Source organism: Perognathus longimembris, chromosome 2, assembly GCF_023159225.1.
Source record: "Perognathus longimembris pacificus isolate PPM17 chromosome 2, ASM2315922v1, whole genome shotgun sequence".
NCBI lineage: Eukaryota > Metazoa > Chordata > Mammalia > Rodentia > Heteromyidae > Perognathus > Perognathus longimembris.
In genome coordinates this window covers 102,568,401-102,594,925 of record NC_063162.1, presented here as the reverse complement: position 1 = coordinate 102,594,925, position 26,525 = coordinate 102,568,401, and the positions used below count along the sequence as shown (strand labels likewise).

General features: G+C 39.8%; 1 protein-coding gene across 1 annotated transcript; it reads left to right on the top strand.

Moving 5' to 3' along the window:
* Rint1 (RAD50 interactor 1) lies at positions 1-26,303 on the top strand. Its single transcript, XM_048339822.1, has 15 exons — positions 1-171; positions 513-555; positions 3,140-3,324; positions 5,925-6,166; positions 9,000-9,173; positions 9,277-9,426; positions 9,925-10,081; positions 13,184-13,294; positions 13,382-13,607; positions 14,514-14,651; positions 18,001-18,200; positions 22,914-23,128; positions 23,887-24,067; positions 24,353-24,471; positions 25,998-26,303. The coding sequence occupies exons 1-15, from the start codon at positions 130-132 to the stop codon at positions 26,191-26,193; spliced, it is 2,379 nt and encodes a 792-aa protein (XP_048195779.1). The 5' UTR covers positions 1-129; the 3' UTR covers positions 26,194-26,303.
* Positions 26,304-26,525: the final 222 nt, after the last annotated feature.

The window sequence follows — 26,525 nt, the reverse complement described above, 5'->3', positions numbered from 1 at the left end:
ACCATCGAGACGACGGGAGGAAGTCGAGGTGGCGTTCGTTCCTGCAGACCTGGAGTCCCTGGCTGCCCACTCTGGGCCAGGCCAGCCACGCTGGCTACGCGGGGGGCGGAGGACCCGAGCGGACGCGGGATGCTCCAGGCAGGCCAGATGGGCGAAGCGCCCGCGGCCCTGGTGAGGCGGCCCTGGCGACGCTGGGACGGACGGTCACGGGTGGTCCCCCGGGGGTGGCACCGTCGGCGACCCCGGAGGGTGCGTCCGTGCAGCGACCCCGGGGCCCAGGGGTGGTGGCCTCGGTGGACAGCCGGGTCTTGCCTGACCTCTGGGGAAGATGTCCGCTGGGTTGTCGAGCGTCCTTCGGGGCTGCACCTGACAGCTTCGCCTCCCCCTCCCTCTCCCCCCTCCCCCCGCCGCCCGGCACCCGGGGTCTCCCCTCCCCGCGGCTGCCAGAGCCCTGGTTCGTTCCCTCTGCCTCTGCAGTTTTAATTTGCTTGACGCGCCTGTTTTCCTTCTAGTGCTGCCCGGAAAGCGGTGACGAAAGGAAGCTCGAGGAGAAAAGTAAGCAGGCTCCAATCCCCCCTAGCTCTTTCTGCCTCGCCAGACACCCTTCCAGGGTTTGCTGCGGAGATTCTTAGCTTAAGCCTTTAAGAGGAAATGTGGATGTCTGTGCAATAGGCTTACATAGTAATAGATACTGGTTGTCACCATATGCGTATTCTTATCTTTCTGAAATGGTAAGATATGCTTTGGAGAAGAGCCCCTTCCTGACCCCTACCTCATGCAGGGGCTGGTGTGGTTTCACTGGAGTTCTGCCTGCCACTTTAATGAAGCGTCCATTTATGAAGCCTTAGGAATTACGGGTCTGTGAGAGATGATTACCACTGTTTTCCTTTCATTTTTTTCTTCTTTTCTCACCAGGCTCCCCCGGGGCTTTTGACATGAATTTGATTAATTTGTTTTAGGAGAGGAAGGGGAAAAGCAAGTAATAGCCCTTCTATGGCTTGAGGGTCGGTAGTAGTGGCAAGAGGAAGGGGGCTTACATTAGTTAGGTGGCCATTGGGAGTAAGGTTTGCCCTTAACGTTGCCTCAGAAAGAAAGCTCCCATCTGTCCAACGCTTCCACAGTCAGCAGCTTTTCTTGAAGCTTCCAACAAAACCTCACCCTTTACCTTTACCCTGTTTCGATGCTTGGAAAGCCTGAGGCCTACTGATCTATTAGTATATCTGTAGTAAAATGATGGATGCAAATTGACATGTCAAGGACTTTGTTCTTGTTTCCTCCAGTGGCTCAGTCAACTGTTTTGCAATTAAGAGTGCTTCTTACAAAAATGAAAAGGGGAGATATAGTCTGCCAAATTACCAGTGTGTCATTTTGAAGAATGAAATTTGCTTAAGAATGTAGTATGCCACATTCAGTAATTACATGTAAAGAGTAATTTTTTTTTTCTGATACTGGACTACACTTCCATTTTTTTGGTGGCTGATTGGAGATAAGAGTTTCAGATCTCAGCTTTCTGAGTAACTAAGATTATAGGCATGAGCCACTAGTGCCTCACTAATTGCTTCTTTTTAAAGGTAGGTAAGCAGAATGAGACAGGGGGATATGTTTAATTCTTGCACAGTTTAATGGAGATACCATTACACCAAATTTGATTCAAACTTTGAGTTTCCTGAACTTGCTGAGGAAGGAGGAAACCATGCATGATAAGAAACAAATACTTCAAAGACAGTTTTATCTCTGCACATGGAAGAAGTGGGAAGAAAAGGAGATAGCAGGCAATATAGGTCATGTCACCCCTTAACTCTGCCAGGGAACTTGTAAACTTTCAGATTTCACCGAGTTGCAGGGCAGGTTTCGGAGAGCCACCCTGGCACCGATGGTCAGAAACAAGTATCTAGAGATACCTGGGAAAGAGGAGAGTGTTCTTGGTCCACAAACTTAGGACACTGGAAAATAATTCTTTTTAAGTAGATTATATATTTGATTTAAACAGTTGTATTCTTATTTTGTTTAAACAAAAATTGAGGATTTCTTATTCAGTATTTGACTTGTGTCACTCCACAAAGAATTAGAGCTAACTTAAATTAATTATGCTTTAATAAACATCCTAGAGAGGTAGATGTTGGAGACTGAAAAAACTGGTTTGTAAGACAAAATGACCAATTTTCAAGCACTGACTAAAGAGTAGACTGAGAAATTTCATATGCTAAGTAGGATGAGATTAATGCTACACAGTAAGTCCAATATAAATGGGGCCATCTCTGGTTTATTTGCCATGGAAAGAATGTCATTTTGCACAATTTAGTGGTTACACCAATCTTTTTTCCCCCTAGTATTTTCTTTCATGATCCTCTTTGTTATTATTCTAGATAAGAACTTTGATTCCTTACAAATTTTGAAATGGTATTATGTACCATGATGCCAGTGTCTTTTGAAAGCTCTGATTATTCAGGTCAGACATGGGGAATCAATCTTGCCTTCTCTGTCTCTGTCTCTGTCTCTTTGTCTTTGTCTCTGTCTCTGTCTCTTCCTTTTTTCTTTTCCCTCCCTCCCTCCCTTCCTTCTTTCCTTTCTTCCTTTTTTTGGTGCCAGTCCTGTAGCTTGAACTCAGAGCCTGGTCACTATCCCTGAGCTTTTTGTCCAAGGCTGGTGCTCTACCACTCGAACCACAGCTCCACTTCCAGCTTTTTGCTGGTTAGTTGGAAGTAAGAGTCTCACAGACTTTTCTGCCCAGGCTAGCTTCAAACAACAATCCTCAAATCACAGCTTCCTTAGTAGCTAGGATTGTAGGCATGAACCACCAAATGCCCAGCTGGAAGATTTTCTGTGACTGTAAAGTTTCTCAGTTAATAAGCATTTTGTAATACTTGGTTGATGGATTGCTTTTTAGTTATTCATTTGAATATTTGGATATCTGTCTACAGATAGACTATTAAAAGAGCTATATAGTATACGTGTATATATTCATTAACTATTTCTTTGTTTTTTGGTATGGTGCTGGGGATTGAACATGCTAGGCAAATCCTGTATTACTGAGCTACACTCAAGCTCTAAATTATTAACTTTCAAAAGTAGATAGGCTTCCTTGTATATATTTCTTATTTCTTCTAACATCATAGTGTTTGGTATTTTGTTATTGTAGGTGACATAAATGTTGCATCATTTGTTGGAATTCAGCAAGTCAGTGAAAGTACAGATGAAGATAATCTTCGTTCTTATGTGTCTGCATTCATAGAAAAGGAAGTGGGAAGTGACATTAAATCTTTAAAGAAACTTGATAAACTCATAGAACAAATGACAGAAAGTAAAATGCAGTTAGAAGAACAAGTAAGTGTTAAATCTCGTTGAAATATTATCACTAGCATACTTATTATAAACAGTAAAATATGAGCAATTGCTATTATATAATTTTAAGGACAGATTATGACAGATAGTTTGATCACTTAAGGTATAACGAGCTTTGAGGTTCTATAATGTGCTATGCATTTTACAAATGTAAAAGATAAAGTCCTACTTACTGGTTTGTGTCTTAAAAGCATAACGACAGGTAGCATTTTGTATAGTTTTTTTAAATTAAATTTTATTGACAAGGTGTTGTGCAAAGGGGGTACAGTTACATAATAAGTCAGTGAATACATTTCTTGTGATATCTTACACCTTCATTTTTCTTTCCCTTCCCTAGATCAGGTAGGCATATATACAATATCCAGTGTACCAAAATCTTAGACAGTAATCACGTAGGGTATGCCACACTTATATAGTTTTCATATAATAACTGCTACAGTACTTTTGTGAGTAAATAATTTCATGATATATTTAGATATTTTAAACAATATAATTCCAGCTTTTTGCAAATAAACAGGAAAGGAATTATAACACTGGTTATTTCTGGGAGTCTGGTTGAAAGACAGTTTAATTTCCTTGTATGTTGATGTATTTTCAGGGTTTTTTTCTTTTTACATGTAAACCTAATTAAAATAATCTTTAAAAAAAATGGGGCTCAGTAGTAGCACTAGTCTATTGTCAAAGGTAAAAGATTTGTATTGTGCAAGTCCTAAGTTAGGTTAAGCAAACTGGTATGTGGACATGTTATGGCCAGGTTTTCTGTTATCCTGTGTTCTTAGGCCCCCACCCCTCACCTTGGCCCTATGTCTTCCTGACTTTCCACTTTCCCTACTGTTAGCCTCCATGTTTAGCTTGGCCCTGTGAGCCTCTTCCATTTCTGCAAGGCCTTGTGGAGAATATCACACAATCCAGTATGTGGTCTGCCTTCAGCCTCCCCAGGCAGCCTTTCATTGTGTCTCCTTCAGTTGTTTCTCCAAATTCTCCCCAAAACTCCTGACCTGGATATTCTTTTTTTTTTTTTTTTTCCCAGTCCTGTGGCTTGAAGTCAGGGCCTGGGCACTGCCCTTGAGCTTCTTTTGCTCAAGGCTAGCTTTCTACCACTTGAGCCACAGCGCAATTTCTGGCTTTTTCTGTTTATGTGGTGCTGAGGAATCAAACCCAGGGCTTCATGCATGCTAGGCAAGCATTCAACCACTAAGCTACATTCCCAGCTCCACTTGTAGAATTTTATCCTTTGCTTTTGTACTAGTCCAGTTTCCTTATTAGGCATTTGTTCTTTGCTTTGGCTGTCAGGCTTCTTTAAAAAGAAAAAAGAAAAAGATCCTGGGCAGGTGCCAGTGGCTTATGCCTCTAATCTTAGCTACTAAGAGGCTAAGATCTGAGGATCACAGTTTAAAGCTAGCCTGGGCTAGCATTTAACCACCAAAAAAGCTGGAAGTAGAATGTGGCCTACCTGGTAGAGTGCTAACCTTGAGTTAAAAAAGCTAAGGCCCTGAGTTGAAGCCCCAAGACCTGTACACACTCACAACACCCACCATAATTGATCTTTGATCTGGGCATAGCAAGTACCAGGCAAGCCTGTGTCAAAAGTGCCAAAATAATGGAAGTAAAAAATATATATATATTTTTAAAAAATGTTTTTGTTATCTGGCTCTATTTTCTAGTTTGTCATTTACTCTTTTGTGTGTGTGTTTGTGTATGCGTGTGTGTGTGTGTGTGCGCGCGTGTGTGCGTGCCAGTTCTGGGGCTTAAACTCAGCTTGGATGCTGTTTCAGAGCTTCATTTAGCTTTTTCCACTCCCAACTGGAGCTCTATCACTTGAGTCATACCTCCAGTTCCAGCCCTTTGCTGGTTAATAAAGAATCTCTGTATTAGGGACTGGGAATGTGGCTTAGTGGTAGAGTGCTTGCCTAGTATGCATGAAACCCTGGGTTCGATTCCTTAGCACCACATAAACAGAAAAGGCTGGAAATGGCACTGTGGCTTAAGTGGTAAAGTGCTAGCCTTGAGCTAAAGGAAGCCAGGGACAATGTTTAAGCCCTCAGTGCAAGCCCCAGGACTGGCAAAAAAACTAAAACAAAAAAACAACACCCACATAAGAAGAATTTCTATTGGTATGCTCAGGCTAGCTGAGCCCCTGGAGCAGCTAGGGTTATAGGCAAGAGCCATTGGTTATAGGTGGTAGGTACTTCACTATGTATACATCTATGCATGTATGTATGCTTCTGTATATACAACATTGTACATTTAGGTTTAAGTAACACAGAATGAAGATATCAAACCTTTTCCTTTGAGTGTGTATGTGGAAAGGAATGAAGTAATAAAAAAGTTTATGGAGGGGCTGGGGATATGGCCTAGTGGCAAGAATGCTTGCCTTGTGTAGATGAAGCCCTGGGTTCTAGTCCCCAGCACCACATATACATAAAATGACCAGAAGTGGCGCTGTGGCTCAAGTGGCAGAGTGTTATCCCTGAGCAAAAAGAAGGCAGGGACAGTGCTCAGGCCCTGAGTCCAAGCTCCAGAACTGGCCAAAAAAAAAGTTTATGGAAATTTAATTGCTGCCTTTTTTGTGGTATGGTTAGGTACTTACAATTTCATCAGAAATTCCTAAAAGAATTCAAAGTGCCTTAAAAAATGCAGAAGAATCGAAACAATTTCTTAATCAGTATCTGGAGCAAGAAACACATCTCTTCAGGTCTATTAATAGTCATTTGCTGACTGCACAACCCTGGATGGACGATCTTGGGGCCATGATTAACCAGATCGAAAAGATTGAACGGCATCTTGCTTATCTTAAATGGATTTCACAAGTCGAAGAACTAAGGTAAAATGGGCCTCTTTGTTCTCCTAATTATTATTTTCTTCTGTGGCTGTGTCTTAGGGAGTGTGTGTGTGCCATTAAATAATTGAGTTAATTAAAGATTATAATAATTTTGCCAATTATGAAAATAGCATTAGGATAATGATTCTTTTCCCTTATTGTGAATGAGTATAAACTTTACAGAGAGTATAATTTGCATTTAAAAGAAAGTAATCTAAGTAAGTTAAAATTTTAAGTCTTAGCATTTTGTTTTGTACAGGAGTAGGGGGTATTAAAAACTATAATTGATAATGCCAAACGAATAAAACAAACCCTCAGTTTGGCATAGGTCTTCCACTGGCATAGGTATTTCTGCTTAATGTCTAGAGATTGTCATTTAATGAAATATATTGCTCTAGAATTTAGTGTTTAGTGGGAATTATCAAATAAGGACTGCACAGTAGCCAGGTGCTACTATATCTGCTAGTTACTTAGGCAGCTGAGATCTGAGGATCAAAGTTTGAAGCCAGCAGATTGTGTGATTTCCGCATCTAAACCTTGAGTTCAAGCCCCAGGACAGGCAAAAAAAAAAAAAGCTTTAAGTCAATTTCTGGGATTACTATTAACACCATAATTTTAGACACACCTCTTTTATGTAAAACTCCTTTTTTCATGTTAAAAAAAAAGCTTTATTAGGGAAATGAAAATGACAGAACGAAGCTGAAACTGGATTGTGTGGAAGGGTCTGAAATTTTCCATTAATATTCTCCAAAGCTTGAAGTTCCTATTACATGGGTTTCATCCTTCAGACCTCATCCTTCCCAGGCTCCACAGACGGCCAGTTCTTCACATCAGCAAAGGCTCGCCACTGGCTAGCAACCCTTATTACTAGAGGCATTTGAGTTCCTCTATCATATGCAGGAAGAGGAAGCTCCACTTTAAAGTCTGCAGATATTTGACTCTGGATAGATAGTAGACACCATCTTAAGACTGAGAAATGTACCACCAAGATGACCTGGGAAAAGAGAAATAGTTTGTTTCCAAGTTTGAGAATAAGCAAAATGTTTTCATCTGTAAGTACTGCCTATGTAAAACTCTTGTGTATATATGACTCTTGGAAGACTTCTCCATAGTCTTTCTAAACACATTAATGGTTATCAATTCTATAGTAAGGGTTAAAACAAAGCAAGGATGAGTCAGTATAATTTAGCATGGTACAGCATCCAAGGTATGAGTTTAAGCCCCAAGACTGGCACCAAAAAAAAAAAGTGTTATTTCCCTTAGGTTTCTTAGGTTTTGTGTATTTCTGTTTGCAGCTTACTTTTGGGTTTCTGGCATTTCTCCTCATCTCCAAATTCCTTTTAATGCCCTGTTTATTCTTTAGTACTTTCTCTTGCTCTTTTGAGTAGTTTCTTCTTATAAGAACTAACATGTTTGTCACAGCTGTTTGATGCATGCTGCCGTACAGCTGTGTCATTCTGAATGGACGCTGCTACTTTGGCTTTTCCTGTGTTGTAAGTAGCCTTCATGCTGCAATGTTCTGTGGAGGTCTATATCATCCTAGAACGCATATATTTTATGTTCTGTCATTGCATCTGCATTTAAAATTTGGTAATATCTGTGCATTTCTTGTGTGTGTGTGTGTGTGTGTGCACGCACGTGCACACATGTGTGGGCATGTGCTTACTCTGATAATGGGGCTTAAATTGAGGGCCTGGGCACTGTTCAAGGCTGGTGCTCTCCCACTTGAACCACAGCTCTATTTCTGGCTTTTTGCTGATTAACTGGAAATAAGAGTCTTGTGGACTTTTCTGCCTGAGCTGGCTTTGAACCTTCATCCTTGGATGTCAGCTCTTTTTTTTTTTTTTGTCAATTGTGGACTTGAACTCAGGACCTGGGCGCTATCCCTGAGCTCTTTTTGCTCAAGGCCAGTGCTCTATCACTTTGGGCCATAGCACCACTTCTGGCTTTCTGATGATTAATTGGAGGTAAGAATCACATGGACTTTTCCTGCCCAGGCTGGCTTGGAACTGTGATCCTCAGGTCTCAGCTTCCTGAGTAGCTAAGATTATAGGCATGAGCCACCAGTGCCTGGCAAGGATTGCAGCTTTCTGAGTAGCTAAAATTACAGGTGTGACCCACTGGTGCCTGGTTACATCTATGCATTAATCACAATAGTCTTTATTTTATTATAGTGCTTAACTTGGAATATATTCTTTGAAGTAGAAATCACGTTCTACTGGGAACAGTAGGTATAAGTGAAGATTATCCTACTTGGTCATACAGATGTAGTCCACATTATCCTCTTAGTAAGCTATTGAAACCTGGGTTTGATTTCTAACACTTATACTTTGTTTAAGTAAAAAAATATGAATGTCTTAAAAAAGAAAAAGATCTGGGTGCTGGTAGCTCATGCCTATAATCCTAGCTACTCAGGAGACTGAGATCTGAGGATCAAAGTTTGAAGCGAGACTGGGCAGAAAAGTCTGTGAGACTCTTATCTCTAATTTACCACCAGAAAACCAGAAGTGGAGCTGTGGCTCAAAGTGGTAGAGTGCCAGCCTTGAGCAAAAGAGCTCAGGGACAATGCCCAGGCCCTGAGTTCAAACCCCATGAACAAAAAAAGAAAAAAGGAAAAAAATTAAAAAGGACATAGAGGATTTTTCTAAAAGAAAGCCTAGCAGAAATGAGTTCTGTTGGAAGGAGTGGGAGGATAGGTAGAGGAAGGCATCCTGAGATGCTAAGAATTAGAGGACCTCAGGCTCTGAGTCTTTCACAAGGTGAAAGGTAAATCAATCCCTGAATTTGAAATTATTCTGAAGAAACTATCCTTAAGTTTGTTTTTGTTTGTTTGCAGTGATAACATTCAGCAATATCTGATGACCAACAATGTGCCTGAGGCCGCTTCTACCCTGATGACCATGACAGAGCTTGACATCAAGCTTCGGGAATCATCCTGCACTCATCTTCTTGGTTTTGTGAGAGCCACAGTTAAATTCTGGCACAAAATTCTGAAGGACAAGCTTACAAGGTAGGGAGTTTGCCCATCTTTCATGTTCATTGCTTTCTGGTAGCTACTTGGTGATCATTTGATGACATAGTACTGAAACATGTGCCTTTCCTTTCTGTTGCAGTGATTTTGAGGAAATTTTAGCCCAGCTTCACTGGCCATTCATTGCACCCCCCCAGTCACAAACTGTTGGCTTCAGTCGACCTGCCAGTGCCCCTGAGATGTACAGTAACCTGGAGACCTTGTTTTGTCAGCTGCTAAAGCTACAAACCTCGTATCCTTGTTGGAAGGAAAACTTATGAAAAATTTGTTCTTCCTATCATAGATTTGTGGCTAGGGAACAAAACGTTTTCAAAGTGGCCACGTAACCAAATGAGTGTCCTGGATTGGACTGGATGTGTAAATGACCACAGAGTGGGGGAGTGTTCTCTTGTAAAGTGAATTGTGGATAGAAGGGAGGGCTGCCAGCAAGAGTTCTGAGATACGCAACTAACCAAGTGTCGTACCACATACAGGTCAGTTGGTGCAATAGAATAAATAGACAACTAGGAGAAAACCTTAGTAACAGGTTTCTTGAACTTATCTACTTACTATTTGTTATTTTAGGAAATAACAAATACTTTTTTGTGCATTTTTACTGAGTTCATATTTAATGTAGAGATTGCATGTTATATGGGTAATTATCCATACTTAGTATTGATAGACTTGTTGAAATTTTTTTTGTGTGTTTATATATGCTTTTGATTCTTTTTCCTTGACTTGACTATGTCAGAGATGAATTACTTACTGAGCCAAAACAACTCCCAGAGAAATACTCTCTTCCCGCATCCCCTTCTATCATCCTGCCCATCCAGATTATGCTCACTCCTCTTCAGAAGAGGTTCAGATATCACTTCAGAGGCAACCGGCAGACTAATGTTATAAGTAAGGTGTGTTTTGTCAACTTTTACCCTTGGTTTTTATTTTTGTTTTATAACAGGGTTTTTTTTTTTTTTTTTTTTTTGGCCAGTTCTGGGCCTTGGACTCAGGGCCTGAGCACTGTCCCTGGCTTCTTCCCGCTCAAGGCTAGCACTCTGCCACTCGAGCCACAGCGCCGCTTCTGGCCGTTTTCTGTATATGTGGTGCTGGGGAATCGAACCTAGGGCCTCGTGTATCCGAGGCAGGCACTCTTGCCACTAGGCTATATCCCCAGCCCATGGGTCTTTTTTCATAGTCCAGGCTACCTCTGAATTCGTGATGTAGCCTAGGCTGGCCTTGAACTTGATATCTCCCTGCCTCTACCTACAAAGTGCTGAGATCATAGGCAAGAACCACCATGCCTACCTTGTCCTTGATTTTTATTAATGGCAAATGTCAATGGTTTCTGTTCTGTACTTTTACCAGTTTAAGTGAAAAGCTGCCTCTGTTTGCATTTTCTTCTAAAGAGTTAAAATTCCTATTTTTGTCATAGGCCTTTTTAGATATAATTGGGGACTTGTGTTATGTTGAAAGAATTAGTTTACTCTTTGGCACATCATCTAACCATTTTCTCAAGTTTGTCTTTGGTTGTGCCCTTCCATTTGTTGTGGTAGAGTTTATAACTGGTTTCCAATATGTTTCATTATACAAATAGCTTCTTCTGACTTACAAGTATATTGAAAAGAGAAGCTGAATTCCAAAAGATAGAGTATTAGCTTTCAAATAGAGGTGCTAATGCTAAAATGATTTATAATTGGCAAGAAAGAATTATGTAAATCTTTTTTGCTTTTGGGTACTGTTCCTGGAGCTTGAATTCAGGACCTGGGTGCTATCTCTTAGCTTTTTCTTACAAGGCTAGCACTCTACCACTTGAACTCCAGCTCCACTCCTTTTTTTTTTTTTTTTGCAATTGATAAGAGATAAGAGTCTCACAGACTGTTTCCCAGGCTGGCTTTGAACTGAGATTCTCAGATCTCAGCCTCCTGAGTAGGATTATAAACATGAGCCACTGGTGCCTAACTATGTAAACAGTTTTGAGGAAATTATCACCAACATTTAAGAATATTTTTTATTGTTATTATAAAGGTGATGTACAAGCCAGGAGCTAGTGGCCCATGCCTATAATCCTAGCTACTCAGGAGGCTGAGATATGAGGATCATAGTTCAAAACCAGCTGGGGCAGGAAAGTCTCCAGTTAACCACCAGAAAACTGGAAGTGGAGCTGTGGCTCAGTGTGGTAGAGTGCTAGCCTCGGACAAAAAAAAAAAAAAAAAAAATCAGAGACAGTGCCCAGGCCCTGAGATAAAGTCCATGACCAACAAAATAAAGAAATAAAAGTAAAAAAAAATAAAGGTGTTGTACAAAGGGGTTGCAGTTACATACATCAGGTAGAGTACATTTCTTTTTGGACAGTGTCACCCCTTCACTCCCTCCCAGTTTTTCCCTCCCTTCCCCACCTACCAGTTGTATAGTTCACTTTCAACATAGTGTCTATTAAGTACTACTTCTGTATTTGTTCACCTTTGTACCTCTATTTCTGTACCCCCCTTACCCTCCCTATGACTGACAAATGAACAAAAAAGACAAAAACTAAAACAGCAACAAAGAATAAATGTTTTGTTTCCATTTCCTGGAGCTTATTTTGATAAATATTTTATATGATCAGATGCACATAGGCCTTGTGCCTTTGTGTTCCTCTCCTAAGAGTATCTTCTGTTGGTCTCACTGTTTGTGAATACCTAGAGTCCCGTATATCATGTTCCTGTGTATTTTAGGTCTACCTTCTTCATATAAGGGAAAATATGGCTTATCTCACGTAACATGATTTGTTCTAGGTCCATCCATTTCCCTGAAAATGACATAATATTATTCTTTCTAATGGCTTTGTAAAATTCCATTTTATCACTAACATTTTAACTGATGGACCATACCAATATATACTGGGCATATTGTTGAGATTTTTAATTTGGCTAAAAACCAGGTTAAATCTTAGTCTTGGAAACTATGAGAAGGCAGACACTACCTTGCCTGTCCTTGAGTTTTGCTACAACTGATGTAACGCATGTATAGGGGTTCAGTAAATAGTTTGAATTGTTGAGGGCCAGATCACATCAGGCATTATGGGTTTTATACAAAGAAACTTATAGGCATCATAGAATTTTAAAGAAATCAAGGTGTTGGTAATTCTGTTTGCATGGGAAAGAGCAGAGTGACAATAGATTTGTTTGTACTTTATGGGTGTTCTTTTTTGGTTAGGTATTGGTGTATACAAGAGTAAAGTCACTTAGTAGTAGTTAGTAGGTAAGACAAAGCAGTAAGCTTAAAGTTGTAAAGTGGCAATGAAAATTTGATAAAAATGAAATTGTGAGTTATGTTAGCTGCTTTTTGAAGTGTGGTCCCAGTTGACCTAGTACTGTTACCAAACCTAAATTGTGTTACCCCAAGGCTAAAGCCTCCTCTTATTACTTTTGTATTTCCAATATTTAGCACACATTAGCGATTTATCATTTAGTAAATGGATACTAGAGGTTGGACTCAAGGCTTTGTGTATGGTAGATAAGTACTCTAAGACTGAGCTATACTCTAAGCACCAATATGGCATTTTAAATTTTATGATTTTCTTTTTTTTTTTTTTTTTTTTGCCAGTTCTGGGGCTTAGACTCAGGGCTTGAGCACTGTCTGTGGCTTCTTTTTGCTCAAGGTTAGCACTCTGCCAACTTGAGCCACAGCGTGGTGATACTTCTGGCCTTTTCTATATGTGTGGTGCTGAGTAATTGAACCCAGGTCTTCATGTATATGAGGCAAGCACTCTTGCCACTAGACCATATTCCCAGCCCCGAATTTTATGAATTTTTTGACTAATCCACATTAGTGGAATTTGTTGGGTGTACATTGGCAAACATATGATAAGTAAGTCTTTATGAGTTTAAAGTTTAGAGTAGAAATAGTGCTCTTACATATAGGAATGTTCAGCCAATTTTTAAAGTGTTGTGTGTTTATAACTAAGGGCATTTCACTATAACCTTCTAGTAAAATAACTATAAGGAATTCAAACATTTTACTTTCTTCCTTAGCCTGAATGGTACTTGGCTCAGGTTCTTATGTGGATTGGAAACCACACTCAATTTCTAGATGAGAAGATTCAGCCAATATTGGACAAAGCAGGCTCAACAGTAAATGCAAGGGTAAGAGAATCCTAAGTGTTTCAGTTTTATAATTGCACATGTAACTGAAAAGCTTGTCATTTGTATACTTTATGTGTTTTCTTCTAGCTTGAGTTTTCTCGAGGCCTTATGATGCTCGTTCTTGAGAAGCTAGCTTTCGATATCCCTTGTCTTCTCTATGATGACAGTCTCTTCTGTCATTTGGTGGATGAAGTGCTCTTATTTGAAAGAGAACTACACAGTGTTCATGGCTATCCTGGCACTTTTGCTAGTTGTATGCATATTTTATCAGAAGAAACTTGTTTTCAGAGATGGTTGACTGTGGAGAGAAAATGTAAGTATTCTTGTGGCCATATGATAGAGATGTCTATTTTTATGTGTATGGATTGTTTATCTTTCTTGTCAGTTCTGGGTAGGAATTACAAGTTGTCTTCAGAGATAACTTTGTTTTCATTTCATTTCAATTTTTCCTAGAATTACATTCTACATATTTATAGATTGGAATATTGAAGTTAAGAGAGTACAGAGCAGTTTAATAGATTTTACCTCTTGTATTTTTTGCTTTTGGTATAATTGATTGGGATGTATCTTGTTTATCAGTATAACTATTTTGAAGATTTGGGTAAGGGGGACTATAATACCTTATTAATTAAATCCCCAAATACAGCACAATTAAATGCACAACTAGTGAGAGATTATAGGTTCATTTTGTATAGAAAAGTAATCATTCAGGGTCTGGAAATGTGGCTTAGTGGTAGAGTGCTTGCCTAGCATGCATGAAGCACTGGGTTCGGTTTCTCAGCACCACATAAACAGAAAAAGCCAGAGGTGGTGCTATGGCTCAAGTGGCAGAGTGCTAGCCTTAAGCAAAAGAAGCTCAGGGACAGAGCTCAGGCCCTGAGTTCAAGGACTGGCAAAAAGAGAGAGAGAGAGAAAGAAAAGTCATCATTCAAGCCGGTGTGGGTGGCTCACATCTGTAATCCTAGCTACTGAGGAGGTTGAGATCTGAGGATTGTGATTCAAAGCCAGCCTGGACAGGAAAGTCTTATCTTTTATCTCCAATAAACTACTCAGAAGAAGCCAGAAGTGGTGGCTCAGGGACAGTGCCCAGGCTGAGTTCAAGCCTCAGGGGAAGTCATCATTCTTAAAACAAATTATGGATTGAAAAATTAGGAATGGCTATAATTACTCAAGTGACATAATCCCTTTTTAATATGAATTATATGTGTGTGTGTGTTAGTTGCCCTTCAAAAAATGGACTCAATGCTTTCATCAGAAGCTGCCTGGGTATCACAATATAAGGATATCACTGATGTGGATGAAATGAAAGTTCCAGACTGTGCAGAAACTTTTATGACTCTACTCTTGGTTATAACTGGTAAGTATAAGTCTTTTAAGATGGGACTTTGTTTTAAAAATACTGAATTCAAAAAATTAGGGCTGGGGATATAGCCTAGTGGCAAGAGTGCCTGCCTCGGATACACGAGGCCCTAGGTTCGATTCCCCAGCACCACATATACAGAAAAAATGGCCAGAAGCGGCGCTGTGGCTCAAGAGGCAGAGTGCTAGCCTTGAGCGGGAAGAAGCCAGGGACAGTGCTCAGGCCCTGAGTCCAAGGCCCAGGACTGGCCAAAAAAAAAAAAAAATTAATATTATACAATGGCTATAACCTTCATATTCAGCTTTTATTTTAGTAATAATCTAAGGACAATATAACTTTTCAATTTTTTTAAAATGTTAAGTACTGGGGATTGAACTCAGGGCCTAGTACTCTTGTTTGGCTTTTTCTCCTCAAGGCTGGCACTCTACCACTTGAGCCACACCTCACTTTCTGGCTATTTGCTAGTTATATGGAGATAAAAGCCTTGAGGATTTGTCTGCCTGGGCTGGTTTTCAACCTTGATCTTCAGATCAGCCTTCTAAGTAACTAGGATTATAAGCATGAGCCACCAATGCTCATCTAAGAATTTAAGTTTATTGCCATTCAGCTTTTTAAATGTCTTCAGTAAATGGTGATTGACTTAAATTTTGGTTCATATTTTGTTTTTAAGAGATGGGGATTTTTCTATGTTTTCCAAACTGGCCTTGAACTCCTGTGCGTTCAAGGGCGCTCAAGTAATCCTCCTCTGTGAGCTTCTCAACCATGCTCAGCCCAACTCTAAATTTAAAATATTATTCTCTTGACCTTGATTTATCAAGGATTGCAGAGAGTAAAGTAATAATTTCCAGAAGCATCTCTAAAGAAGGTTAAAATCAACAAACAGTACAAGAAATGTACCCAGGGCCTAACATATGAAACTGTAACCTCTCTGTACATCAATTTGACAATAAAAAAAAAAAAAGGTTAAAATGCCAGATGCCTGTCTAGACATTGCCTGTCTATAGTTATACCTGTTTTAAAACATGGATGTATTTTGTAATGCAGACATCCAGATTTTTCCCTTAATTTACCTTTAGAAACAGCCAAAAAAATGATGTTTAAAAATTATTGTTGAGAGCAAGGAATGTGGCTTAGTGGTAGAGTGCTTGCCTAGCATGCATGAGGCGCCGGGTTTGATTCCTTGGTACCACATAAACACAAAAATAAATAAAATTATTTAAAAAATTATTGTGTAGAGCTATTTCAGAACAATATTTTATGGTATTCATTTTTAATTTTTAATACTACTTATTGCTTTACATATTCAGTGTTAGGTTTAACATATATAGGATGGATTTTTTTCTTTTTTTATGCCAGTCCTGGGGCTCGAACTCAGGGCCTGGGTACTGTCCCTGAACTTCTTTTGCTCAAGGTTAGCACTCTGCCACTTGAGCCACAGTGCCACTTCCAGCTTTTTCTGTTTAATGGTGCTGAGGAATTGAACCCAGAGCTTCATGCATGGTATGCAAGCACTCTACCACTAGGCCACATTCCCAGCCCAAAAGATTTTTGTTTTTTGGGGTTTTTTTTTGGTGCCAATCCTGGGGCTTGAACTCAGGGCCTGGGCGCTGTCCCTGAGCTTTATTGCTCGAGGCTTGTACACTATCACTTTGAGCCATAGCTCTACTTTTTTCTTTTTTTCTTTTTTTTTTTTTTTTTAATGAGTAGTAAAGGTTGATCCCAAGACCTTGTGTATGCTAGGAGAATAGGAATTCTTACCATGCAAGGTTTTTCTGGTTGGAGGGTGGCCTGGCAGCTGCTGGCCCTAGTCGGTATCATCTGAAATGCCTCACTGTAGGCCTGCAGGTTCTCATGGTGCCAGTGGGCCCACATTGACATCACCCTAGGCCCTGTTAGCACAATGGTGATCCACTTCTTAGACCTGTATGACTACCTGGAGATGGGTCATTCCTGCCAATCAGTAAATAATTCTGTATTCTTTTTTTTTTTTTTTTTTTTTTTTGGCCAGTCCTGGGCCTTGGACTCAGGGCCTGAGCACTGTCCCTGGCTTCTTCCCGTTCAAGGCTAGCACTCTGCCACTCGAGCCACAGCGCCGCTTCTGGCCGTTTTCTGTATATGTGGTGCTGGGGAATCGAACCTAGGGCCTCGTGTATCCGAGGCAGGCACTCTTGCCACTAGGCTATATCCCCAGCCCCAATTCTGTATTCTTAGCAGTAAGAAGAAAAAAAGGAAAAACACTAAAATTAAAAAAAAATGGTGTTATTGAAATTCAGGGCCTTGTGTTAGCTAATCAGTCAGGTATTCTGCCACTTGAGCCACTATACATTACCTCTGTTTTGCATTGTTTATATTCAAAGTAGAGTTTCACTTTTATGCCTGGGCTAGTCTAGACTACATAGTCCTTATTTTTGGTATGAGACTGGAACTTGAACTTGGTACATACCTGCCACTTTCACACAATGGCTACCACTCTACCAACTCAGTCATGCCTCCAACCCCTGTGGCACTCTTGTATTTCTATTCATCACTTGGATGACAGATATGTGCTCAGTGCCCAGCCACTGGTGAATTGGGAGTCTTGTGAACTTTTATGTTTAGGCTAGCCTCTAATGGCAATCCTCCGATCTCCTCCTCCCAAGTAGCCTGGATTACAGGCTTGAGCCACCAAGCCTTTAAAAAAATCTTTTATTAGGAAAAAATTTAAACAAGCACAGAAAGAGGATAGTATTAAAAACTTTCAACTATCCATTCAAAACCACTACCCATTTTCTAATACATATTTTTTCTTCAACATTTTTCCCCTGGAAAAATATTTTTGATATTAATTTAGAAATTAATGTAGTATTTTAGATATTAGTTCTTAAATAGGTAACTTAATTAATCTGAGTTTCCCTTTCCTTAAAAAAAAATGCCATTTGCGGGCTGGGGATATGGCCTAGTGGCAAGAGTGCTTGCCTCGTATACATGAGGCCCTGGGTTCGATTCCCCAGCACCACATATACAGAAAATGGCCAGAAGTGGCGCTGTGGCTCAAGTGGCAGAGTACTAGCCTTGAGCAAAAAGAAGCCAGGGACAGTGCTCAGGCCCTGAGTCCAAGGCCCAGGACTGGCCAAAAAAAAAAAAAAAATTAAAAAAAAATGCCATTTGCTTACCGAAGAATCATTTAAGTACACTGCTTAATGAATCTTTACCAAAATGTACACTGTATATAATTAAATTTGAGTTTAGAAGTAGACTCAAACTTAGTCAATTTTTTGACAAAGGCAGCAGAATAGTCAGGAAAAAAATTTTAATGTGTCATGGATGGTACCAAAATGTTCATCGGTCTTATTAATTTTCTCCACAGACAGATATAAAAATCTACCCACAGCTTCCCGAAAGCTGCAGTTTCTAGAGTTACAGAAGGACTTAGTAGATGATTTTAGAATCCGATTGACACAGGTGATGAAAGAAGAGACTAGAGCTTCCCTGGGCTTTCGATACTGTGCAATTCTTAATGCGGTGAACTATATCTCAACTGTACTAGCAGACTGGGCTGACAATGTGGTGAGTTCATGAGCTTTTATACTAAGTAATACATTAGTTGTTAGAACTAGTGAAGCCTTTTGAAATATTGACTTTAAACAGTAGATGATAGATAGATAGATAGACAGATGTATAAATAAGAATGGCAATGATGTCAAACTTAGAAGATGTGATTAAAGCATACCTTGTTCTCAATCAAATCTCAAATAAACAATCTTGATATTTTAATAGACTTAATCATAAGAGAGCTGGGAATGTAGGTCAGTGCTTGCCTGGACTAAACAAGTTCCTAGATTTGGTCCCCAGTTCCACAAACAGTGGGGAATAGTTGTTTATAGAATGAATCTTTTTTGTCTTTGTACTATGTACACAGGAAATATTGGTAATTGACATCATAAGAGAAATAACCATTTAACAATGATAAAAAAAAATCAATAAACTCCAGATCTTTGAGGTATAAGCATTTAGTTCAGTGGCAAACTTGGTTACCTAGCCTGGTCTACTGCAATAAATTAATTAACTAATTAAAAATCTAAGTCTGAGGAAAATAAAATAACATTTTATACTTCTTGAAATGCCTTCAAAATAGGACATATTTTTGAGAATTATAAAAAAAAGAAACATTCTTAAAGCTTTAATTATTTCATACAGTAAAACATTATTTATGGTTGGGAATTATGGCTGCTTAGTGGTAGAATAGTTAGCTAACATGGCCTGGGGCCTGTCACTTACCTTCATTTTCTTTTTTTGTTTGTTTGGTTTTTTTTTTTTTTTTTTTTTTGCCAGTCCTAGGGCTTGAACTCAGGGCCTGAGCACCATCTCTGGCTTCTTTTTTTTTTTTTTTGCTCAAGGACCAGTTTCACTTCCGGCCTTTTCTATATATTTGGTGCTGAGGAGTTGAACTGAGGGCTTCATATATACGAGGTGAGCACTTTACTACTAGGCCATATTCTCAGCCCTTCATTTTCTTTTGTTCTTTCTTTTCCTTTTTTCTTTTGCTGGTACTGGGGTTTGAACTCAGTCTTGCACTCTCAGCTTTTTTGCTCACAGCTGTACTCTACTATTTGAGCCATGCTTCTTCTTCCAGCTTTTTTCTGGATATTAGGAGAGCCTTTAAGATTTGTCTACCTGGGCTGGCTATAAGCCTCCTTCCCTTCTCAGATCTCAGCTTCCTGAGAAGCTAGGATTATAAGAACTTTAAAAAACAAGGCAAATAGGGCTGGGGATATAGCCTAGTGGCAAGAGTGCCTGCCTCGGATACACGAGGCCCTAGGTTCGATTCCCCAGCACCACATATACAGAAAACGGCCAGAAGCGGCGCTGTGGCTCAAGTGGCAGAGTGCTAGCCTTGAGCAGGAAGAAGCCAGGGACAGTGCTCAGGCCCTGAGTCCAAGGCCCAGGACTGGCAAAAACAAAAACAACAACAACAAAAAAAACCAAGGCAAATAATAGGGTCTTGCCAATTGGCTATATACTGTAATAGAATTGTAATCCAGGCCAGGAATGCATAAATGCAAGACCCTTTTTACTAAAATATAAAAGGCTGGTGACTGAGCTGAAATGGTATGCTTGCCTAGCTAGGATAAGTTCTGAGTTCAAAACTTTTATCTATCTATCTAAATCATGTCCCTTTTGTAACATGGGATTAAAATTTTACTGCAGAGAAAAACTTTTTCATTAATCCAAGCAATATAAGGCTGTCAGGGCTTCTAGTAATCAAATTTTCTGGTATGTACTTCCAATCAAAAGTGAAGAAAACTAATTAGCCTTTATAGCCTCAACATAGACAGATTAATTTCTTTAGATATTTTACATAGAGAGCTTTCCAGACCTTCTTGGATAGAGTACCCTTAAGTTGGGAATCACTGTTCTATGATTATGTGAAGACACAAAAATCTGCTTGGGCCAGGTACTGGTGGCTCACACCTGTAATCCTGGCTACTCAGCAGGCTAAGATCTGAGGATTATGGTTCAAAGCAAGCCTGTGCAGTCCATGAGACTTTTATCTTCAGTTAACTACCAGAAAGCCAGAAGTGGTACTATGGCTCAAAGTGGTAGAGTACTACCTTTGAGAAAAGAGCTCAGGGACAGTGTACAGGCACTGAACTGAGTTCAAGCCCCACGACCAACCAAAAACAAATCTCCTTGGGTTTATTGTATGTTTTTATCAGATATATTTCATGACAGAATGGCGAAATATATAGTGAAAATTACTTTGCTGAATAAAGAGGAAAACAACTATGAAGATACAGGTATAAATTATATAATTGTGTCATAAATGAAAATAGACAGGAAAGTAAAACAATAAAAAACTAATTTTAGTTAAAGATGTCAAATATCAGGTCTTAATGCAGTAAAATAAAAATAAATGAAATAAATACATCTAAGCATGGACATTTAAAAATAATCATGCCTGGATTAGGAAGAAAATCTAGAAATAAGATTATATTTAAATGAGTCAAAGACAAAAAATCATATTCTCAACATATTATATAATACATTTTCTCTCTTCCTTCTTCCCTCCCTCCCTTTCTTCTTTCCTTCCTTTGCTTCCTTCCTTCTTTCCTTTCTTTTTCTTTTTTTCTTTTTTTGGTCAGTCCTGGGGCTTGGACTCAGGGCCTGGGCACTGTCCCTGGCTTTGTTTTGCTCAAGGCTAGCATTCTACCACTTGAGCCACAGAGTCACTTCTGGCTTTTTCTGTTTATGTGGTACTGAGGAATCGAACCCAGAGCTTCATGCATGCTAGGCAAGCACTCTACCACTAAGCCACATTCCCAGCCCTTTTTTCTTTTTTGTGCTGGTTTTGAGGCTTGAACTCAAGACCTGGACACTCTCCCTGACCTCTTTTGCTCAAGGCTAGCACTCTACCACTTGACTTACAGCTCTACTTCCAGCTTTTTATTTTGTTTTAGCAGTTAATTGGAGATAAGAGCCTCACAGACTTTCTTGCCTGGGCTGGCTTCCAACAGAATCCTCAGATCTCAGCCTCCTGAGTAGCTAGGATTATAGGCATGAGCCACCAGCACCTGGTTTATTTTGTTTATAGAACAAAAACTTGGGCTGGGACTATGGCCTAGTGGCAAGCGTGCTTGCCTCATATACATGAAGCCCTGGTCGATTCCTTAGCATCACATATATAAAAAAGGCTAGAAGTGCCGCTGTGGCTCAAGTGGCAGAGTGCTAGCCTTGAGCAAAAAGAAGCCAGGGACAGTGCTCAGGCCCTGAGTTCAAGCCCCAAGACTAGCAAAAAAAACAAAACAGAACAAAAACTTATTGTGTACTATTAATGCATCAGAAAACATACTCCTCACTATACCAGTTTTACTGTGAATGCAAAAACAAGACAGTCCTCATCCTTTTAAAAGCAGGCAAATAAGCCAAAATAATCAGGAGATAGAATGAATATACTAATAACAAGATAAAATCTTGATAAAACACATAGTTTATCTGGATGTTCTGTCAGACTCAATAAGTATTTGAAGTGGTTTGTTTTTGTTATTGTGTTGTTGTTGTTGTTTTTTGTCGGTTGTGGGGCTTGAACTCAGGGCCTGGGTTCTTTCTGCGCTCTTTTGCTGAAAGCTAGTGCTCTACCACTTTGAGCCACAGAGCCACTTCCAGATTTCTGGTGGTTAATTGGAGATGAGTGTCAGACTTTCCTGTCTGGGATAGCTGTATTCTGTGATCCTCAGATCTCAGCCTGAGTAGCTAGGATTACAGGGAAAAGCCACCAGTGCTTGGCTTTAAGTGCTTTTCAATAAAGATATCAACTGAAATCTGTGTGCATAATGTCATTCTACTGAGCAAGAAAAAAGTGAAACAGAATAATTTCACAGTATTATGAATGAGTTTATCATTAAGTCAATTAATCTGCACTCATTCATTTTGTACTTTTGTATTGTTTCTAATTTGAGTATTTTACTCTTTCAGCTCCCACACTGCTCCATTTATTGCTGAGCTTTTCAATAGTATGAAATAGTCATTCTTGATTCTTACGCCAGATGATCTAATAAGAGATTCATTCCTAGACAGATTTTAGCTTCAATGAAATTTGTGGAGCATCATTAACTCAGTTACTTGGTGCTCATCTGTACCTGTAGAAACCTAATGTGTAATGCTGTATTAAATGGGCTTTCTGTCAACAGAAAACTATGACACTTTCAGAGTTGACCTTTAAAATTGTCCTAGTACATGGTGTTAATTGTCTTAACATCAAAAGCCCTTGACTCATCTTCACAATTCCCCAACTTGCAAATGCTTTCAATAAAAACTCATTAAAGGTCTTGTATTACATAATTACATAACTAGAAAAAGAAAAACACAGTTCATCTTTTATTCATTTCAGTCTACTGATAACTATTACCAGAATATGGCTAACCTGAACTATCCAGTCATTCAGAATTAGGATTCTTTAGTTGTATGTGACAGAAACCCAATTTGGAGTAGATACTAAGTAAAGGAAGTCACCAAGAGCCAAACATTATATGATTTCATTGACTTGAAATGTCCAGGATAGTCAAATCTAGAGATAGAGCAAGTAGAATGGTAATTGCCTCGGGATGTGGGACTGGAGAGAGAATTGGGCAAAGACTAAAAGTGAGGGAGTCTGGGTGGCAAGAAGTAATGAAAACATTCTAACTTGTGAAAAATATTCAAACCCTGGAATGGAATACTGATTTGTGAGCTGTATGGTACATATATTCTGTTTCAAGATGTTAGTATGTTTTTTGCTTTCAGTTCTTCCTGCAGCTTCAGCAGGCAGCATTGGAAGTCCTGGCAGAGAACAATACCCTCAGTAAACTGCAGTTGGGACAACTAGCCTCTATGGAGAGTTCTGTCTTTGATGACATGATTAACCTCTTAGAGCGTTTGAAGCATGATATGTTGACTCGTCAAGTGGACCATGTTTTTAGAGAAGTTAAAGATACGGCAAAATTGTACAAGAAAGAAAGGTATTTCCTCTGTATAACTTACCTCAACACTAGTTTAGTGAAATTTGAAAGATGGCTCATGCAGTCAAATTTCCAGTGTGTCTGCATAGTCCAGGGTTTGGCCTTTTGCTCTCCAAACTTTATGCCCCTGCCTCCCACTCAGTGCTAAGGATTAAATCCAATGGATCTTCAGTTGTTTGTAAATATCATGTAAATATGATATGGAGGTGTTATTATTCCCTGTTGCTTTTGCTGAAAATTCAGAGCATAATATTAGCTTATGTTTTAACTGCCAAAAATACATTTAACTTTTATAATAATAAAGTTATATTAAGTTTAGGGGATTTTTTTGAACTATTTGTCATCCTCATTGAATAGAGTGTCTGACAGCTAAAATATGTTTATTTTCTAAGTTTTTAATATTGGATCACACTTTTTTTGTTGTTGTTGTTGTAGTCATGGGGCTTGAACTCAGGGCCTGGGCACTGTCCCTGAGCTCAAGGCTCAAGGCTTGCACTCTACCATTGTAAGCCATAGCACCACTTCTGGTTTTCTGGTAGTTAGTTGGAGGTAATAGTATCACCGACTTTCCTACCCAGGCTGGCATAAAACCGGGATCCTTAGATCTCAGCCTCCTGAATAGCTAGGATTACAAGCACGAGCCACTAGCTCCTAGCCACACTTTTTTTTTCTTATTCAAAATTCCCCTTGTCTCAATTTAAAAATGTTTAAAGTGGTGAAGCTTCTACAGTAATCATGAATGTTTTTTGTCTTCACAGATGGCTGTCCTTGCCGTCTCAGTCAGAACAGGCAGTGATGTCCCTCTCTAGCTCAGCCTGCCCATTCTTGCTCACACTACGGGATCGTCTGCTTCAGCTGGAGCAGCAGCTTTGTTTCACTTTGTTTAAAACTTTCTGGCAAATGCTTGTGGAGAAGCTGGATGTGTACATCTATCAAGAAGTAAGGAAGGCTGGGAATGTGGCTTAGTGGTAGAGTGCTTGCCTAGCATGCATGAAGCCCTGGGTTCGATTCCCCAGTAGCACATCAACAGAAAAAGCCAGAAGTGGCACTGTGGCTCAAGTGGTAGAGTGGTATAGCCTTGAGCAAAAGAAGCTCGGGGACAGTGCCTAGGTCCTGAGTTCAAGCCCAGGATTGACCAAACAAAAAGAAAGGAAGGAAGGTCAGACTATATTTAGGGGGCATGGCAATAAAAGCAGCCATTATATAAATTATTCTTTGTTTCAGATAATCCTGGCTAATCACTTCAATGAAGGAGGAGCAGCCCAGTTGCAGTTTGATATGACTCGGAATCTTTTTCCTTTGTTTTCCCACTATTGCAAGAGACCAGAAAATTATTTTAAACAGTAAGCTTTATGTTTAATAATTAATATTGATGTGTCCAATTGTTAGAGGAAGTCAACTCCTTTGTAATAGTTCTTGAGTCCCATTGATGTACAGTAGAATCAGATCAGTTAAAAATTTAAAACATTCACTATTGGTCTATTATGTATGCAGAGCACAGTGGGCAAATAAAAATAATACACATGATTCATGACTGACTTTAGAAAGTTAATCAAACTGGGTATAAATTATATAGTGGGCTTTGATTCCTGGCTTTTGGCTTAATGGTCCTATTTGCTTATTACTACAAGGATAAATAGAAAGTAAGGATAAAAATAAATGCAGTTCTTTCATATTGAATAAATATGAGATCACAGACATATTTATTACCTAATAATAGGCCAGACTAGAAGGAAATTTTCTTTTTTTTTTTCTTTTTTTGCCAGTCCTGGGCCTTGTACTCAGGGCCTGAGCACTGTCCCTGGCTTCCTTTTTTTTTTTGCGCCAGTCCTGGGCCTTGGACTCAGGGCCTGAGCACTGTCCCTGGCTTCTTTCCCGCTCAAGGCTAGCACTCTGCCACTTGAGCCACAGCGCCGCTTCTGGCCGTTTTCCGTATATGTGGTGCTGGGGAATCGAACCTAGGGCCTCGTGTATCCGAGGCAGGCACTCTTGCCACTAGGCCATACCCCCAGCCCCCACCCCTGGCTTCCTTTTGCTCAAGGCTAGCACTTTACCACTTGAGCCACAGCACCACTTCTGGCCATTTTCTATATATGTGGTACTGGGGAATCGAACCCAGGGCTTCATGTATGCGAGGCAAGCACTCTTGCCACTAGGCCATATTCCCAGCCACGAAGGAAATTTTCTTATTGATTGTAATTATAAATGTATATGTAAAGCCAAGTGCTGGTGGTTCATAGTCCTAGCTACTCAAGAGGCTTGAATTTGATGATTGTGGTTTGAAGGCAGCCTGAGCAAAAAGGTCTCCTATTAACCAGCAAAAAGCCAGAAGTAGAGCTGTGGCTCAGTTAGTAGAGTGCCAGCCATGAGCAGAAAAAGTGGAGAACTCAAGGCTATGAGTTCAAACCACAGTGCCGGCACACATACACATGTGTGTGAGCGCACACACACACACACACAAATGTATATGAGAATCATTGCAAGAAATATTTTCAGGATTTGTTGATTTAATATTTACCTTTTGTACAGGGTTTGTGTGATTCTGAAATAGTCATTGAAAACTTCTGTTGTATAAGACTGGACTGTTACTGTTTTCTAATTTTCCCTAGTATTGTACCTTTCTACTGCTTTTCATTTCAGCCCTTCAAGTCATAGTTACTAATGATCCTCTTACTTATAGTTGAACTATAAACTTCATGCAGATGGCTGGTCCCCGTATATATAGAAAGCCAAATAACAAATCCAGGAACAGTTTATACAGAGGATATGTGTCTGGCAGTGCAAGGAAGCTGTTTAGTTTCCCAAAATGAAATTGCTGATAATATGGATATATGGATAATCGATTTCTCTTTTTTTTCCCCCTAACCAGTGTAAAAGAAGCCTGTATTGTTTTGACCTTAAACATTGGTTCTGCACTACTCCTGAAAGACGTATTGCAGTCAGCCTCAGGGCAGCCTCCTGCCACAGCAGCATTGAACGAAGTTGGAATTTACAAACTGGCTCAACAAGATGTTGAGATTCTACTTAATTTGAGGACACACTGGCCTAACACTGGAAAACAATAAGTCCTTCAGAAAGGGTTTTTAGTTGCCTTTGCCTGCCTGCCTTCCTTCCTCCCTCCCTCCCTCCCTCCCTCCCTCCCTCCCTCCCTCCCTCCCTCCCTCTTTCCCTCCCTCTCCCTTTTTTTTTTTTTTTTTGCTGGTCCTGGGGCTTGAACTCAAGGCCTGAGTGCTGTCCTTGAGCTTTTGTGCTCAAGGCTAGTGCTCTTCCACTTGGGTCACAGCTAGGCTGGCTTCAAACTGCAATCCTCAGATCTCAGCCTCCTGAGTTGTTAGGATTACAGACATGAGCCACCAGTGCCTGGCAGGTTTTTTTTTTTTTTTTAATTTTTTTTAAT